An 18,054-nucleotide genomic window follows, 5' to 3' on the forward strand; every position below is an offset into this window, starting at 1 on the left:
CCAGAGCAAAAATGTGTGTGTACAGTCTCACACGTGACCTTTCTAGGCAGCGAGGTAAAGCTGTTCAAGAGCACTGTGCCAGGGGGTTTAAGGTCATCTGTCATGTTAGTACGTGATGAGGAGGAAGAGGCTTATGAACTGTGTCCATTATAAGCTGAGAGAAAAGATGAAAATAGCTATGTGCTACTACTTCATCATTTTGGGTGCACATTTGTGAAATCTGTAGGTGTGGAGGAGGGAGCTGAAAAAAAACATTAAAATAAAGAGCAGAATGATGTGTGTCTTTCTGAAAATGATGAACAGCATGCATACACAGGATATACGATCAGACTTTTGCCCTCAGATCATGTATTATTGAGTGAGTTCCATTTCGCTCAGCATAAAATATGACACAGTGATATACAGTGTGAGATAATTTATAGGGTACATTTGGTATGTCTTCACAGTGTAATTGCACTGCAGATAACTAACATGGTCATCTTCACTCCTCAGCTACCACTGCAAGAAGGACTAAATACAGCACATGTAACAAAACGGCAATTTTCATTATGCCCTAAGTTTAGCTGTTATTAGCAGAGTCAATGATTGATCCAAAGCTGCCATGCTTGTTTGTCCTTGCTAACCTAGAGTCTACCTAGCATAGGGAACAGCATAAAAAAGGGGCCTGCAAAAAACCTACACACTCCTTTGTGGTTTTGCTCAGATTTTCCTCTGTGAAAATGGCTTCCAATATAACAGTAGTTCCCTTCTTCAGTTCCAACTAAGGGTGGCAAATACTGAGGTTTGTGTGAGGCCAAAGAGAATGTACAAGAGGAATGAGCAGTATTTTCATACAGTGACACCTAAAAGGTTAACTAAGCTTACATGTTCTGAGCAGCTGTAAAAGCCAACACGAATGGTGCCTACTGAGGCACATGAGCGTGTTTGGTCGAGAAAGGATGAGACTCCAGATGGAGTCGGAAGGACAAGTGACTTTCAGAATGTTTCCTTCTCTCTAGGAAAACCAGACTGACCTGGATGTGTATGGTCCTGCTGTTTCTGCTGGAACAATCTAAGAAAACTATGTCAGATCTGCCTAGCAGATGTCTTCAGCATTGCCAGGCAGGTGTTCCTACTGCAAGGAGAGCATGGCTCCAAAATGTCATGGTGAAATCACAGTAGTCTTGGACCATAGCTGTAGCAGCTCCTCAGTTAGGCACTTAGGTGTATTGGCTGGTTCTAAGGAGGCCTTCAGAAATATTTCTCTCCAAAATAAAAGTTGAATTTAGGCACTTCAGCAGCAGGCTAAGATTTCTCTTGGTGAAGTATGTGTAGATACATAAAGAAGACCTATAAAGCCCTTCCTTCTTTTTGTGATGGAGAAGAACTGTGTACTGCCTCTTCTCTATTGGTTTAACAGCAGTTTGTAAAGACAAAGAATTACTGAACAGAGTATTCAGTCCCTTGAGTAAGAAGCCTCTTCGCAGAGGAGAGAGAATGTGCCTAATCTGCTTGGCTGGGCAGGATACCTGGCAAGTGGTCTTTGTGCTTCCTGCTCATCACTAACTGCTTTGAGTCATCCCATGACTTTCACAGCCCTGCCAGCCTACACCCCTTTTTTTACCGATGAGTTTTTTTCTGCTCCAGTTGCCCTTGCAGCGGTGACATCAGGCAACACTGAAATGGAGGAATCTTTCTACGAGGACATGCTTGGGCGATGCTTTCCCTTTGTGAAAGCAAGCAGCATTTGAAGTAGACCAGTACTTGGGCCAAGGCAGCTGTGCTGCAAGCAGCTTAAGACCAAAGCCAGTTGTGTATCCTATGGGATGTATACCTTTATCTGTCTTCAGTGTGTTCATAATCTCTCCACTTTTTTAGCTGTCTTGGTACAGCATTGCTTTTAATGAGCTATGGAAGCTGCCAGACTTCACATCATTACAGGTCTGTTAACATGAATGTCTGAGGCGTTTCCTTGAGGTGTGATCTTTTTTATTCATGTGAAAATGCACAGACACAGGCTGTGCTCTGATTCTGCTCTCTTAAACCAGTGCAAAGAAACCAGAATGTGACCTGTCTCCCCTCAGAGCATTTGAGGGAGGAAAGGTCTGCTAGACTTCACGGCAGTGCATGTTGTTTGATATTTTTCTACTATGTCACATTAGACTGAAACAGTTGCTTCCAGTGAGGTGGACCCTGTTTTGCTTGGCTGTTGATGATTTCTGTTAAAAGTATGCCATTGTGTTATGGGTTATACCCATTTTTGTCAGATCAAAAGCAGTAAGTTTAGAGTAGCATTGTAATTCCTATACAGGACTACTGTTCCCTTGCTTTATAGTAGCTTATTTCATCTCACAAACACTGAACTAGATAAAAAAATGAGGTCCTCCTTATAGGATTTTTCCTTTGTGTTTCCTGCCAATACTGCCCTAAATGCAGCAGTCCTGTCAGCCATACAATCTAAAATAGTTTCTGTAGAATAGTTCATAAAAACTGTGATAAGAAAAAAATAGTATTATCTGAAGCTTAATATTAACAAGATAGAAAAAATACATATTTACATAATGCCAAAATACAATTATATACATTAATATCTAATACACTTAAATATCTTTCAGAAAATTACCAGACCAATAAATTATACACAGTCTCAACAGAAAGGTCTGGCACCTTCCTGGTGCATAAAATACATACATTTAAAAAACCCAAACAAAACCCCTAGTTAATACATGTGGTCACAAAAGCAGATGTCTGTAACATTCTTAGTGCCTTGAATAAACAGCATCTGAAAGCAAGGAAAAATGAGATTAGGAAAAATAAAACCACCCAGCTGGCTTCACGTTCAACTCTGCCAGCTCATTACAACACTGGCTGGTGACTGATGTGACAGCTCAAGAGCAGATCCCACTTCTGCTTTTGCTAGCACTCCCAACTTGTGGAACCCTGGATATTTCAGTTGCTGGCCTCCTCCTCCAAGCCTGCTCTACCTGTTGATGACAACTCTGATTTCCACAGGCTAAATCAAGAAAATTATTTTGGTCTCTCGTCATTTAATCTCAGTTCTTAATCTCCAAATCTGAGAAGCTACTGAGATCCTGCTCTCTGACTGGAAACTTCTACAGACCTTAAGAATCAGCTCTACCAGGACACACAGGCCACCTCTGCTCACAGCTTCTCCAGACTGGTCCTCTGGCCATGAGAACAGGAGGTGAAGAGCAGTGCTAGTGCCAGGTTTGCTACTGCTGCAATTCTTATTGCCAAGAGACTGGACACAGGCTAGGAAAAAAAGCCTACAAGGATGGCAAGTTGGGGAAGAAACAAAGAGTACAGCCTTGTACACCTACATTACCCAGTCAAAGCAGATGGGAAGACTAATGCTGCCTAGATAGTCATCAGGAAATGAGGGTGATTCAGGACAGAAAGCAAACTCCAGGAATGAGAGAAGGGCCCAGTGGCCCTTCTCATCCAGTGGCCTCAGTATGCTTAAAAGTGGATGGTGTAAACACTGGTGAGATAAAGGAGGAAGTCAGAATCATGATACAGAAGGGATTCAGTTCCCTTCAAGAGCATAGGAATCATGAAGTGTGAGACAGGGAAAGCATGAAGGTAAGGAAGGAGCAGGAAAAGATGTTATAATGACTACTAATGGAGGAAATAAAGATGTAATTGCGAGAGTGACAAAAGCAGAGGAGTGAAGATATGAAGGCCCAGGAAGAGAACAAATACTGATGGCAACCGATAGCACAATTTCCCCCTCAATTACAGTGTTAATGAGCTACTACTTTCAAAACATTTTACAATTTGACAAACCAGCACTTACCTCTGTGATATTCTGGATTCACATTTTCATATATTGGAAACAAGGGATTTTCCTGTTCACTGCGAAGTTTTCTGGCTCTTAACACATCTCTCACACACTGATGTAGATACACATATTGACACTGCAAAGGAAGGTGTTTTTTTAAGTCACTCTGGGAAGTTTTGTAATTGAATTTTCTGTATTGTGAAAAATCATTACAGGCTAACTCTCTGAGAGACAGCCTCGGCCTTAAGGCTGAGAGCGTTGGGGTTGTTCAGCCTGAAGAGAAGACTCTGGGAAGACCTTATTGTGGCCTTTCAGTTTTTAAAAGGGGCTTAGAAGAAAGATTGGGACAGACTTCTTAGCAGGTCATATTATGATAGGACAAGGGGTGATGGTTTTAAACTAAAAGAGAGAAGATTCAGGCTGGAGGTGAAGAAGAAATTCTTCACAATGAGGGTGGTAAAACACTGGCACAGGTTAACCAGAGAGGTGGTAGATGCACCATCCCTGTAGACATTCAAGGCCAGGGTGGATGTGGTTCTGGGCAACCTGATCTAGTTGAAGATGTTCCTGCTCATTGCATGGGGGTGTTAAAAATGAAAATGCACTTCTAAAATTAATCTGCTTTTCACACTAGGAATACACTAAATTTTATTTGATCACCTGGTTTTAGAAATGCTATCAGTAAAACATAAATGAACATAATATGTTTTGATGGATCATGTCATGAGTGAAAACTCTGTGAAGTGTAAAGCACAATTTGACCTGATGCTGTGTTGTATAGCTACTATTTCTGAACGATCTTGTATAATGTGCATGTGACAGAATCAATATGTACAGAGTAGCACACAGAAGAGAGACTCTCCCAGTTGTTTTGTTCTGAAAGGAAGTATTTTTCACAGAATTTTATAATATATAAATATTTCATAGAACTTTGATGAACCCAAATTTTCTACCAAAAGCGGTGTTTTTTGATCCAACATGAGCTTGCTTCTGACTATGCAGTAAATGACAGACTGTCTTTTCTGATGAGTGCTTTTCATAGAAGGAAGCTAAGATGACATTCACAACCAAAGCAGGGAGTGTCATAAATCGGCTATTTATCAAACTACCTTGGTAGAATAGATTGTTAAACCTCTATGCTTTTGGGAGGTTTATAACACGGGTCATAAATTTTTGATTAGTGTAGCATGGTACCCCAAAACTAGGCTGCGCATCTTTATACATCCAAGTGTACATTTTTAATATTACTTTAGCTCAAAGACATAATTTCTCCAATGACTATATGCTTTTTTTCCTCACCCAATATCTTCTTTACTTATTTTTCACAAGAATTTCAGCTATTGCTCTGTGCATTTTTCTCAGTGCTCTGGCTCTAGGACAATGATCATACCTGCTGTTATGCACATGCAGCTGCTGTCTTTGTGGAGCAGAATCCTGCATGCCACCTGCCAATTTGGTGGAAAGTTGGCCAAGGCATGGAGACTCCCTTTGGCAGAGACCATTTGGGACTGAAATGGTGGACAGCTTCTCTGCTTGTTATGGCTGGGCCCACTGCCTTCTAAACTAATGGGGGCAGTTTTCTGCTACTCTCCTGCATGTCTTCAGCTGCTGTCTCTTCTCTTAAACAGCTTTCAGCCAAGTCTCAAGTAGGGGCAATATTTTGTTGCTGCTCTTTTACTGTGACTGCATAATGTCAAGCAGGATGGTGCTGTGATTTTTGGCTGGATCAATCTCATTGCAAACAGCCCTATTTGCTGGCCTATGCTCCCCACTGGTATCTGGCTTCCACCACATCAACAGATGGGGACCTAGCTTTTATCTCAAACCCTAAACAGATTGTGGAAGCCAGGACGTGAATGATAACAGGAACTAGGGTCTTCTCACACATCAAATTGAATTTGTGAAGCAAACCTTTTCTTCTTCCTCTCAGATTACTGAGACTTGCTGAGAATGCAGCAGCTCAGTGGCTGTGCACTGACACAGCTACATGGTCAGTGTACAAGCATGTAACAGCTCAAGTGGGGTGAGTAAGTGCGAGCTGCAAGAGCTGTCAACTTATTTCTGGGATGCTGATTGTGAATTCTTCCAGGGGAGGGGCTGTTTACAACAGGGATCTGGATAAGACTTGAGCCACTGCAGTTTGGGGCAGAAGTGCATGTAATGGGAAGGTGGGGTGCTCCTCACTATTGCTGTAGGTATTTTGTTTGGATATGGCTACCATTTGACTTAGATGTCCCGTCAAGCTCATGCCAAAGGTGGGATTTATACCACAAAACTTTAGCTGCCTATAAGGCTCATGTGAAACTTAAGTCTTCTGAGGTACTTGCCTCCTCTTTTCAGCTCAGGAAAAATAGTCACCCCCCTGAGATGCTTGTCTGCCTTTGCTGACTACTGCTAATGAGAAAATAGAAGGTGAGATGGATCTGTCTCTGAGCATGCCCAGACCAGGCTGAGAATCTGTCTCTCCTCCAGCAAAAGGTCTTCTGTGATTAAGATTGTTCCAGGAAATCTCTCTGCATTCCCAGATGAGGCTCTCTTTATACCCATGTGTGACTTTTACATCTATCAGGAAGTGCTGTCACTGATATATTCATTTCCATATTACAACAGACAGCTCCATTAGTATCAGGCTACAAGCAGACCCATCAAACTTGTTCTGATTCCTCTATTAACAGTTCACAGGGAAAATGTAAAGACTGCTTCTACAACTCACCTTTATTAAATCAGCTTTTAAAGTGTTTGGCTGCTATTTTAGTGCAATGTGATTTTCTTGCAGTTTTAAAAGCACAGAAAGAAATCCCAAACTTGTACTTTTTCTATCCTTTGAGAATAAAGGTACTTGCTTTTGCAAGTATGTTAGGAGAATGCTGATCAACTTTCCAATACCATTAATGAAAATGAGAGAGTGGCTCAATAAAATATTAACTGCAAAGCCACAAGGTTACAGTGCTTAAGAGTTTAAAAATTATGTACATCTCATTTTCTCTGCCCTCTATTCCTTTTCTTTATTATGTTGAACTATCTGTCTTGTTTAGGCTTGTCTTTCAAACCTGCTCCTGAAGGACTTGTGCCTGCTCAAAGCTCATTTACTGGACACTGCACTAACAGAACAATGTGCTGTTCAGCGCCTGCTGCATAGCACTGCTGGGGCGACTGGGCCAGTGCCAACAGGAGAAATCTATAGGAAGCATAGCTACCACTTGTTATGGTTTGGACCTGCTGTATGGAGCTGCTGTATTGAAGCCAAGAGAAACAATCCTGAACTAGAAATTCTCACAGACAAAAAATACATCTAACTAGTATTTCATAGTGGAGTAACTGTGAAGTGCTTTGAGAGCCTCTAAGACGAGAGTGATTATTGTATGTTGCAGCTGGTGTTGCTGTATTGTAGGCTATCCAACACTTACCTCTGTTTGAACCATGTGAACCCGGTGGAGCCTTAGATCGTGTACTGCTGCATAAATGTCAACAGTGTCCTTTGAATCCAGCTGCTGCAGAATTCGGTCCAGTGCAATGAATGTGCCAGTCCTGCCAACACCAGCACTGGAAAAGAGGACAACACAAAAAATTAAACACCCAGAGGATGGTGGTAAATAGCCACTCTTCCAACTGGTGACCTGTCACAAGTGAGGCCCCCAGGGATCAATACTGGGCCCAAGACTGTTAATAACTTCATAAATGATTTGGAAAATGGGATCAAGTGTACCCTGACCAAGTTTGCTGAGTAGGCAAGTGTACAGTTTGGAAGGGAGAGCCACTCTGCAGGAAGACCTGGATAGGCTGGAAGACTGGTCAAACAAGAGCCTTATGAAGTTCAATAAGGACAGAAGTAAGGTCTTGGCACCTTGGAAAGCAAAATCCAAAGTGCAGCACAGGCTGGAATCTACCTGGCTGGGAGCAGCTCTGTGGAAGGGATCTGGGGGCCCTGGTAGACTAGCTCAATACAAAATATGAGTGAACAGTATGCTGCTGCAGCAAAGAAAGCCAGCAGGATTCTGGGTTACATCAACAAGGGCATGACCAGCATTATCCCACTCTACTCAGCTCTTGTCAGACTACACCTGGAATACTGTGGTCAGCTGTGGTCCCTGCTATACAAAAAAGATGTGGACAGGCTGGAGAGGGTGCAGAGAAGGGCCACAAAGATGATCAAAGAACTGGGAAGCTTGCTGTACGAGGAAAGGCTGAGAGAGCTGGGTTTGTTCAGCCTTGAGAAGAGAAGGCTCAGGGGAGACCTTATCATCATCCTCCAGTATTTAAAGGGTGGCTACAAAGAAGATGGAGACTCCTTTTTGCAAGGAGTCACATGGAAATATATGAAGAGTGATGGGCACAAACTATTCCCTGGAAGATTCCAATTGGACACAAGAGGAAACTTTTTCACAGTGAGAAAAATCTCTTCAAGGAAGTGATGAATTCCCCAGTGTTGGATGCAGTGTTGGGTCATCTTGTCAGGACTGTGCTTTTGCCAGTAAAGGTTGGCTCAGATGATCTTGAGGACCATTCCAACCTTGTATTCTATGATTCTTTAAAGAGATACTTTAGTAAGGTTTAGATCTTCAGGGTAAGAAGTTCGTTGTTCAAATGGCATCTCTCAGACTTCAAACACTTTAACAGTGGAATTTGTTTAGGAAGGACAAAAAGATAACAATGCTAGAGGTATCTCTGCTACTACCCGTACTGTTTTCTGCTTTGTATTAACTCAGCCATCAAGACACACTGAGACACTACACTTGCCTGTAACTTTTAAACCTCTTTTCTCCAGGGATGAACCAGTAGGCTTTATTCTAAAAGATCAGCTGGCTTGTGCCTTGTGGAAGTAAGATAAAGTATCCCAGAGTCCCCACTAGCTGAACTGTTGGGAGGTGGGATTTGGAGACAGGAGGCTAGGAAAAGGAAAGTTACAGAGAGGACAGTATACAGCAGACATCTGACATGTTGCAGCACATGATGTACAGCCAGACACAGGTGGGATCATGTAAGATACATGCCTCAGCCCACCTAACGAGCTCAGATACTACTCAGCTAGTACCAGTGTGAGCATATGGCTTTACTGGATGATACACACAACACCACACTGCTCTCTCTCACTCTGTAACCCTATATTCTGCTGCAGCTGGCCAGTGGATCATGCATCCAGCAGTATGTTTTCTGCTTTGTGTATGTGTCTAGGGGTGGATCACAGAGCAGAGGAAAAAATGCAGCTCTATGGTTGCCAGAAATGGCACAACAACAGAAGAGCATAAGTCAGTCAGGAGGGGGAAAGGATGAATCTGCCAGCTAGTCTCAACATCCACATATAGTTAGATTCACCCAGGGTGTATCTTACCTTTTCAGAACACCTCTTTGTGTGTCGGATGTTTGGCTGCAACAGCAGCACACAGGCAATATAAGAAAGTAAAAGCTTATGAACAGTAGCAGCTGCTGACACCTTTAGTGCTCTCCTGTGGTACCAGAGACACAGTGGCACCTGAGAAACATTCTGGGGGCATCTCCAAGGTGAGGTCGTGAGTGTGCGTATGCGCCTTGGGAATGCTGCTCTGATGTATCTGGAGACTTAAGCCCATCAGCTCTCTCAGCTTCTGTGGCTGCCCATGGCCTAACAGGGATGAACATTTGGGATCTTCCCAAGGGTATGCACAAGGGCTCTGTGCTGCTGACCTTTTGGTGCTGCACATACCTGCAGTGCACAATAGTTGGTCCTGTGTCTGGGGTCCTGTTAATATAATCCCTTACAGTTCTGACAAACTGGATCAGGGACTGGGTGGTCTCTGGCACACCATGGTCTGGCCAGACAGTGTAGTGGAAGTGACGAATGAGCCTTGTTGAGTCAAGTTGCTCTTCCTGTTGGGATACAAAAGTGTGGGTCATCAGAATAGAGAGGAGGGGGAGGCACACACAACATGCATCTTCAGAGCAAATGCTACAGGTGCCATCAGAGATGACCTGTGCATGATGCAACTGTGCTACAGCAGAAGAAACTTTACTAATTTAGCCTGCAGGTGCTTTAAAGTCAATTAATTGAAAAAAACAAAACAAAACAAAACCACCCAAGAATGCAAACATACACTGCAGATTTTAAACTCTCGTATTGTCCATTCTGGGAGCACCGATTCAGATAGCATCTCAACGATCAGGTCTCCATAGTACAAGGAATCCTGGTCAAGGGGCCAGTAGTGGTCACACTTCACCTGCAGGGACACAGACCAAGACGAATTTAGTGTCAGTAACATCTGCAGACAATGCCTCCATCCAGCACTGGCAGAAGCAGATGTTGGATCTAGTATGCCTGAGGATGAAGGATGAAAGGCAGCGGCTGAGTTCAGAAAGACATGCCATGCCCTGTCACATCAGCTCAACAAACGGCTTGGGTTGAGAGAGGCCTAGGATGGAACTAGGAATTTGAAGCTCTCATCACAGATGTCTGTGATGGGCTGAATCAGAAGCATTTCACTGATGCCCTCTCCTGGATGCCACATTTTCTGCACCAACTCTTCTCAGCACTCTCCTTGGATGAGAGCCAGGCCTCCAGTGCTTGCTTCCTCACTGCTTGCTGAAACATGACAGTAATGTCCCACTCAAAGATAGTGTGCAGAAGGAGAGAGGTGCCTGCCTGCCTTCATCTGCTTTCACCATCTCCTCAAGAAAAAACGGTAAACTGAAAGCAAGTGTCCCAATATGTGCCACTAGATGATCACTGCTTCAAGTCTTGTTTAATCTTCTTACAGATCTAGTCCCTGTCTTACAAAGGGTGCACGATGTGGTCATACTTGGGTGAGTGGATAGCTAAGACAGCTAAATAGCCTACCTACACCTGCACACGGTAAGACTGCTAAGTATGTAAATGGTCTTTTTGCTACAACAGGGCTTATATAACAGAGACAATTCCACGTATTTAACGATCAACATTTGCTCTCTAGAGATTGTATTTAGAATAGTAGCTGATGTGATAAACAGGTTGAGTTTTCTTTGCTGGTGGTTGTCATTCTGCATGGCTTCTATTAGTACTAGTGAGCAAAGTCCTGGATTAAAGACCAGAAGCACTGAGGTCTGTTCCTAACTCTAGCCTCGACATGCTACATGATCATGGGATGGTCACCACACCCTCACTTCACAGCTTTAATCTGTCTCTAGTCTTTAGATTTTACCTTTCATCTCTTACTGTCTACCTCCTAATGCCTTTGACATTAATGTGATGCAAATAATAAGCATAAGCTTCTAACATGTGTTAAAACAGTCATTGATAGCAAATAAAGTAACTGCTCACCCGGCCCTTCTCAACACACTGGGTTACCATGACAATATTGTGAACATTTTGCTCCCATGCCATCTTCCAGAACTCATCTTTGGTGCCAGGCAAAGGGCCCTGAGTCGCTATATATTCCCTACGGAAACTGTTGCCCTGCAAGTAGAAAGAACACCATTAGTTTCCACAAAGGCAGAAAAAAATGTCTCTAAAAAGTGAACATGGCATGAGATTGTGGCCAGGGCTCTGCAGCAACAATGCTCTTTAGTTTTGAGGGCTAAACTGTTGCCTTGGACTCAGAAGAAGCAGCTGGTTGGAGTAAAGAGAAGGAAGAGACTGCAGCAGTGTATCTTTATTTCTGTTCCTTTTGTGGCAGTCAAAACTCATTGTTCTATTGTGTCCAGCACAGTCTTAAGTATTTTTTGGAACTACTAGCGTTTTTTATTTACTGTTTTTAATACATTAGCTGATTTCTGGCTTGAAATCTGTATTGCTAAGGCCATCACTATTATCAATCATAACTCTTTGGCAAAGGGCACTGTTTTAATTTCAGCCAGTTTTGCCATTCAGCAAGGTGCCAACACTGTCAGGATGAGCTATAGCTCAACAATGAGGATGCCACCTGCAGTGATAGCTACAGTTGTTGTGGACACTCTATAAAATTAGTGACCTTTAAAATGTGTCCTTGGCCAATTAGACCTGCTATCTTACACAACTATAGCAATCCAAAAAAGTGTCTTTAAGTGCTGCGTACATCACTCACAGTTAACTTACTGGCAGTCAGACACAGCCTTTCAGCACACTCACAAAATGAGTTCTCAGACTTTTAGCTCAAGTGAATAAATGAAGGGGGAAGGGAGTCACAAGCATTCAGCTTTATATTCAGTTTTAGATGAAGGACAAATTACCACTGGAGGGAGGACTGCAAAGTACCATCCTTGCGTCACTTACTGGTATGTAGCTTGCATTAATGTAGTCTGAGCAAGGGTCATCATCCACATTGGAAAGCTTCACTCTTGATGTATCATCTAGGAGGAAATTGATTAGAAGAGGCTTATGGCTAGGTCGTGATATTCAGTCCCTCTCCCATTTACAGAAATGCATTTTTGAAAGGACTGGCAGCATTATCATAAGGATTTTATCAGGAGGGCTAATTTAGAGGGGAAACTGTTTATATTTGCACTGCCTCTTTCACCCATGAGTGCCATGGAGACTTTCAAAGCCTAGGAGATAGATGGGTGAGAAGGAAGTAGTGAGTATTCCAAAATTTCTCTGCTTATTTGCATAGGATTTGTTATGGCAACAAAAGAGCCACAACAGCACACTTTGATGCTCCAGCAGTACTGGAGAGCCGTGCCCAGCACTGCCCTTTTGAAGAGTACTAGTGTTTCACTGGTCCACACAGGTCCTGAGCTAACATGTGTGAGCAGGCCAATCATCCTCCCTCAGCAGAGGACCTTGTGCAGAGGGTTAGAGTGCCTAAGCCACCCGGTCACTGATTCATGAGATAATACCATGTTGGATCTGAGTCAGGTCTTGTTTCTTGTATATCGCGGGCATGCTTCTCAGCCCTGCACAGCAGGCAGAACACAGGAGATAATGTTAGGCTGTGCTCCAAGCACATACCACATCCAGCAGCAGGGCAGCATGCAGAGTTGGCAGTTTCCTCCAAAAATGACAGATAGGAGATTAAAAGGGGAAACTCTCAATGCCAGGTCTTGCCTCAGGAGAACAGGGCTAATGTCACACGTGTGTCCTACCATGTAGAACCACACTGCCTCTACATTGTATAGTAGGTTTGCTGTGTCCTCTGAAGAAAAAAGATGTGGCAAGGCTGTCAAAAAGCACTGAATGGATGATACCCCATATGTAAACAGTGCTACCGTTATTTCTATTAACCTTGTTATCAGCAGTGACTTAATGTCCCTAACAGCTGGAGCTTTTTCTCTCCAGACTAAGTGATAGTCATTACACCTCTAGTGTGAAATGAAATTACTGGTCTGCGGGAAGCCATTCAGGGCCATGCATCATCTGCCTCCTAGCACTAGAACCTGAGCTGGCAGAGGTATTTTATCTCTGTCAGGACCAAGCAAAGGGATTGGCTGCACTCTCTTTTCCACTAGGCCTGCTGAAAAACGTGAAAAATAGCTGGTGTGATGTAATATTACACAACCAAACCCAAAACTCACAGGGCAATATATTATTGTATCGATTTTTCCCTCTGTTCTCTGGCAGAAGTGCTATGTCACACGTCTGGTTTCGACCAACATCTTTCAAGTCCTGCAAAAGAAAACAGGAATAAAATGTGAAGGAAAAGTAATTAAAGGACTTTACAACACACTGGGGTGCAGTGCTTATCAGCTCTCAAGGGCCATGCACAGAGAGAATGGGTAGGTTTTTTTTAAACCAAACTGAAATTAAATAGCTAATCATACTGGTTTAAAGCAAGCACATGGCTGGCAGATACTTTCCATGCTTTGCTACACAGATGTATCACACAAACAAATGCTCCTGATCTCAGGCAGAGCCTGCCAACCTGAACAGCTGATTTCTGCACTAGGACAAATGGAGTTCAGGTAAGATTCTCAAATTTATTTGTATTTCTGTGAACAAGACAAGCAAATTCAGGCTTTTCTAATGCATTAACCCACTGATTCAGCCAGCCCTCCCCTTCATAAAGCAAGTCCTTTGCCTAGATTAGGATCCCACCTCATACTCCTTGGACAGGAGGTAGTTGGAGTCTGCCTGAAGTTTGGTGAAGTGTGCTTCAAAATGACTGACTTTGATTGGACTAGAACATTCAACAGGAGAAAATCACAGGATGAATCAGAGTCATAATTTATCCAGTTGGTTATCAAGAAGCTTTTTTAGGTATTATTTTTTTTCTTTTTACCTGGAAGTTTTCCGGTTCCTAGAAATGATTTCAAAGAAAAAGAAACACTTCAGTGAGTGAGGGACTGTTCATCCATGATGACATACTAAAATACTGCTCTTAGAAACAAAACTTGTGACGTTACCCTTTTTGCCCCAGGTTCAGATGCACTGACAGTGGCCTGTCCCTCCGAATGCTCAGCCTTGCTGTAGGTCTCTCGTGGCCATTACTGGAATAAAAATGAAGGTATTCTGTTTTACTGGTATGTTCTGATACTGCAAGAGCTGCCAATAACATAACTTACATTGGAAAGAAGTTGGTAAGTTGTAAAAAAGGAATTTAAGGAAGTTTGTTTATCTCTTCATCCTTTCACAGCCACCTGCTTCAACACACGTCCCTTAGAGAACATTTTCTTTTGATGAGCGAAAACCATACCAGTATACTTGCAGTGCTGCTGGCTATATAACTCACAACAAGAAACCACACTCTGTTTGAAGTTCAACTACACCAAAAAAAAATGTAATGAGCTGTGCAACGTGTGCACCAATCTGCACTCTGCTCATGCTCTATATATCATAGAATCATAGAACAGTTAGGATTGGAAAGGACCTCAAGATCATCTAGTTCCAACCCCCCTGCCATGGGCAGGGACACCTCACACTAAACCAGATCACCCAAGGCTTCATCCAACCTGGTCTTGAACACTGCCAGGGATGGAGCATTCACAACCTCCCTGGGCAACCCATTCCAGTACCTCACCACCCTCACAGTAAAGAATTTCTTCCTTATATCCAGTCTAAACCTCTGCAGTTTAAGTTTCAACCCGTTACCCCTTGTCCTATCACTACAGTCCCTAATGAATAGTCCCTCACCAGCATCCCTGTAGGCCCCCTTCAGATACTGGAAGGCTGCTATGAGGTCTCCACGCAGCCTTCTCTTCTCCAGGCTGAACAGCCCCAACTTTCTCAGCCTGTCTTCATATGGGAGGTGCTCCAGTCCCCTGATCATCCTCGTGGCCCTCCTCTGGACTTGTCCTAACAGTTCCATGTCCTTTTTATGTTGAGGACACCAGAACTGCACACAATACTCCAGGTGAGGTCTCACATGAGCAGAGGGGCAGGATCACCTCCTTCGACCTGCTGGTCACGCTCCTTTTGATGCAGCCCAGGATACGGTTGGCTTTCTGGGCTGTGAGTGCACACTGCAGCTGGCTCATGTTCATTTTCTCATTGACCAACACCCCCAAGTCCTTCTCCACAGGACTACCATGAATTTCCTTTTTGCCCAACCTGTAGCTGTGCCTGGGATTGCTCCCATCCAGGTGTAGGACCTTGCACTTGTCATGGTTAAACTTCATGAGGTTGGCATCAGCCTACCTCACAAGTGAGTCAAGGTCCCTCTGAATGGCATTCCTTCCCTCTAGCGTATCAACAGAATCACACAGCTTGGTGTCATCGGCAAACTTGCTGAGGGCACACTCAATTCCATTGTCCACGTCAGCAACAAAAATATTAAACGAGGCTGGTCCCAACACCGATCCCTGAAGGACACCACTCGTTACTGGTCTCCAGCCGGACATTGAACCGTTGACCACAACTCTTTGAGTGCAACTATCCAGCCAGTTCTTTATCCACCGAGTGGTCCATCTATCAAATTGATGACACTCCAATTTAGAGACAAGGATGTCATGTGGGACAGTGTCGAACGCTTTGCACAAGTCCAGGTAGATGACATCAACCGCTCCACCCCTGTCCATCACTTTTGTAGCCCCGTCATAGAAGGCCACCAAACTGGTCAGGTAGGATTTCCCCCTAGTAAAGCCATGCTGGCTGTCACCAAGCACCTTGTTGTTTTTCATGTCCTCTAGCATGCCTTCCAAGAGAATCTGCTCCCAGATTTTGCCAGGCACAGAGGTGAGACTGACTGGTCTGTAATTCCCCGGGTCATCCATTTTCCCCTTCTTGAAAATGGGGGTTATATTTCCCTTTTTCCAGTCATCAGGAACTTCACCTGACTGCCATGATTTTTCAAATATGATGGCCAGTGGCTTTGCAACTTCATTCACCAGCTCCTTCAGGACACGCGGATGGATTTCATCAGGTCCCATGGACTTGTGTACATTCAGGTTCTTAAGATGGTCTCGAACCAGATCCTCATGTACAGTGGGCCCAAGGTCTAGGTTTTCACAGTCCCTGCGTCTGCCTTCCAAGACTCGGGTGCTGCAGTCAGAGCCTTTGCCAGTGAAGACCGTGGCAAAGAAGCCATTCAGAACCTCAGTCTTCCCCAAGTCCTGTGTAGCCAGTTCTCCTGAAAGTTTCTGGAGGGGGCTTACATTATCCTTAGTCTGTTTTTTAGCTGCTACATACCTATAAAATCCCTTCCAATTATCTTTAACATCCCTTGCCAAGTTTAGCTCCAATTGGGCCTTAGCTTTCCTAACTTGGTCCCTAACTACCCTGACAATATCCCTGTATTCATCCCAGGCCACCTGTCCTTGTTTCCACCTTTTATAAGCCTCTTTCTTCCTGTGAATTTTTCTCAGCAGCTCCTTATCTATCCAAGGAGGTCTCCTGGCCCTCCTGCTGCACTTCCTTATAGTCAGGATGCAACACTCCTGAGCTTGTAGCAGGTGATCCTTGAATGTTAACCAAGAGTCTTGGCCCCCCTTGCCCTCTAAGGCTATATCCCATGGAACCTTGCTAAGCAGGCTCCAGAAGAGCACATAGTCTGCTCTCTTGCAGTCCAGGGCAGTGAGCTTACTGCACGCTCTTCTCACTGTCTTGAGAACCTCAAATTCGACCATCTCATGATCACTGCATCCAAGACTTCCCTGGAGAGTCACATTTCCAACGAGCCCTTCCCTGTTGGTGAGCACGAGGTCAAGCAGGGCACCTCTCCTCGCCGGCTTCTTTATTGCTTGCAGAAGGAAGTTGTCTTCCACACAATCGAGAACCCTCCTGGATTGCTTGTGCCGAGCCGTACCGTCGCCCCAACAGATGTCAGGGTGGTTGAAGTCCCCCATGAGAACAAGGGCCTGTGAGCATGAGGCTTTTCCTATTTGTCTGTAGAGTTCTTCATCCACAGGTTGCTCTTGATCAGGCGGTCTGTAACATATCCCCACAGTAATGTGTCCCATCACTGATTTCCCCTTAACCCTGACCCACAAGCTTTCTGTTAACTGATCACCTGTCCCCAGACAGAGTTCCATACTCTCCAGCCTATCCCTAACATAAAGGGCAACTCCCCCTCCCCTCCTACTGGGTCTGTCTTTTCTAAAAAGCCTATAACCTTCCATTCCAGCACTCCAGTCAAAGGAGCCATCCCACCATGTTTCGGTGATGACTATTATATCATAGCCCCGTAGATGTGCCCACATCTCTAATTCCTCTTGTTTATTCCCCATGCTACAGGCATTTGTATAGAGGCATCTGATCTGAGCTCCAAATGAAGCCAGCTCAGTGGCTGGAGTGGCTAGAATATTACTACATTGCTCAGAGTATTTATTATAGGTGCTGGCAACTGACTGGGTGTGTTGGGATGGAATGATGCTCCCCTCCCCCAACACAACTAGTTTAAAGCATCCTTGACAAGTCTGGCAAGCCTCCCAGCAGAGCCACTCTTCCCTTTCTTTATCAGAGCAGTTCCACCAGCCCCCAGTAGGCCTGGCCTACAAATGCGGGCCCCATGTCCAAGACACCCAAACCCTTGATTATGACACCACCCTTTTAACCATTTATTAACCTGTCCAATCCTCCTTGCCTTTGGAAGGTCCTCCCCTGTGTCTTGGAGAATTGTCGAAAAGACTATCTGAGCTCCAGAACCCCTGACCACCTCTCCCAGGTCTCTGTAGTCCTTCTTTATACTCCTCAGGCTACTACTATCTATATCCCTAGCACCCACATGTATCACTAGAAGCGGGTAATAGTCCGTGGGACTTACTAGAGCAGGCAGCCTCTCCACAACATCCATGATCTGTGCCCCAGGTAGGCAACACACCTCCCTTGTGACCGGGTCAGGCCAACAGATGAGCGCTTCTGTCCCTTTCAAGGCAGAGTCCCCTACTACTACAACCCGCCGCTTTTTCCTGGCATGTCACTGTGTACAGAGGTGGTACACAAGTCTATACATGCAAAAACAGACTTAAATTACTAATTT

The 18,054-nt window shown here is 44.2% G+C and overlaps 1 protein-coding gene across 2 annotated transcripts in view; it reads right to left on the reverse strand.

Annotated features, from left to right (window-relative positions):
- Positions 1-780: 780 nt before the first annotated feature.
- The window catches only part of PTPRB (protein tyrosine phosphatase receptor type B), a 64,431-nt gene continuing 47,157 nt past the window's right edge, over positions 781-18,054 (reverse strand). The window contains exons 24-34 of one of the 2 annotated variants that reach the window (XM_005142572.3): positions 14,045-14,128; positions 13,921-13,938; positions 13,737-13,818; positions 13,217-13,307; positions 11,979-12,055; positions 11,049-11,183; positions 9,850-9,972; positions 9,462-9,625; positions 7,189-7,324; positions 3,797-3,917; positions 781-2,761 (exon numbers count right to left, since the gene is read on the reverse strand). In XM_005142572.3, coding sequence (XP_005142629.2) covers positions 2,739-2,761; positions 3,797-3,917; positions 7,189-7,324; positions 9,462-9,625; positions 9,850-9,972; positions 11,049-11,183; positions 11,979-12,055; positions 13,217-13,307; positions 13,737-13,818; positions 13,921-13,938; positions 14,045-14,128 — 1,054 coding nt within the window. In that variant the 3' untranslated portion in view covers positions 781-2,738. Of the gene's footprint in view, positions 3,918-7,188; positions 7,325-9,461; positions 9,626-9,849; positions 9,973-11,048; positions 11,184-11,978; positions 12,056-13,216; positions 13,308-13,736; positions 13,819-13,920; positions 13,939-14,044; positions 14,129-18,054 lie in introns of both variants that reach the window. The other variant, XM_031043269.2, reaches the window with a different exon arrangement.

Source organism: Melopsittacus undulatus, chromosome 5 (assembly GCF_012275295.1).
Source record: "Melopsittacus undulatus isolate bMelUnd1 chromosome 5, bMelUnd1.mat.Z, whole genome shotgun sequence".
Lineage (NCBI taxonomy): Eukaryota > Metazoa > Chordata > Aves > Psittaciformes > Psittaculidae > Melopsittacus > Melopsittacus undulatus.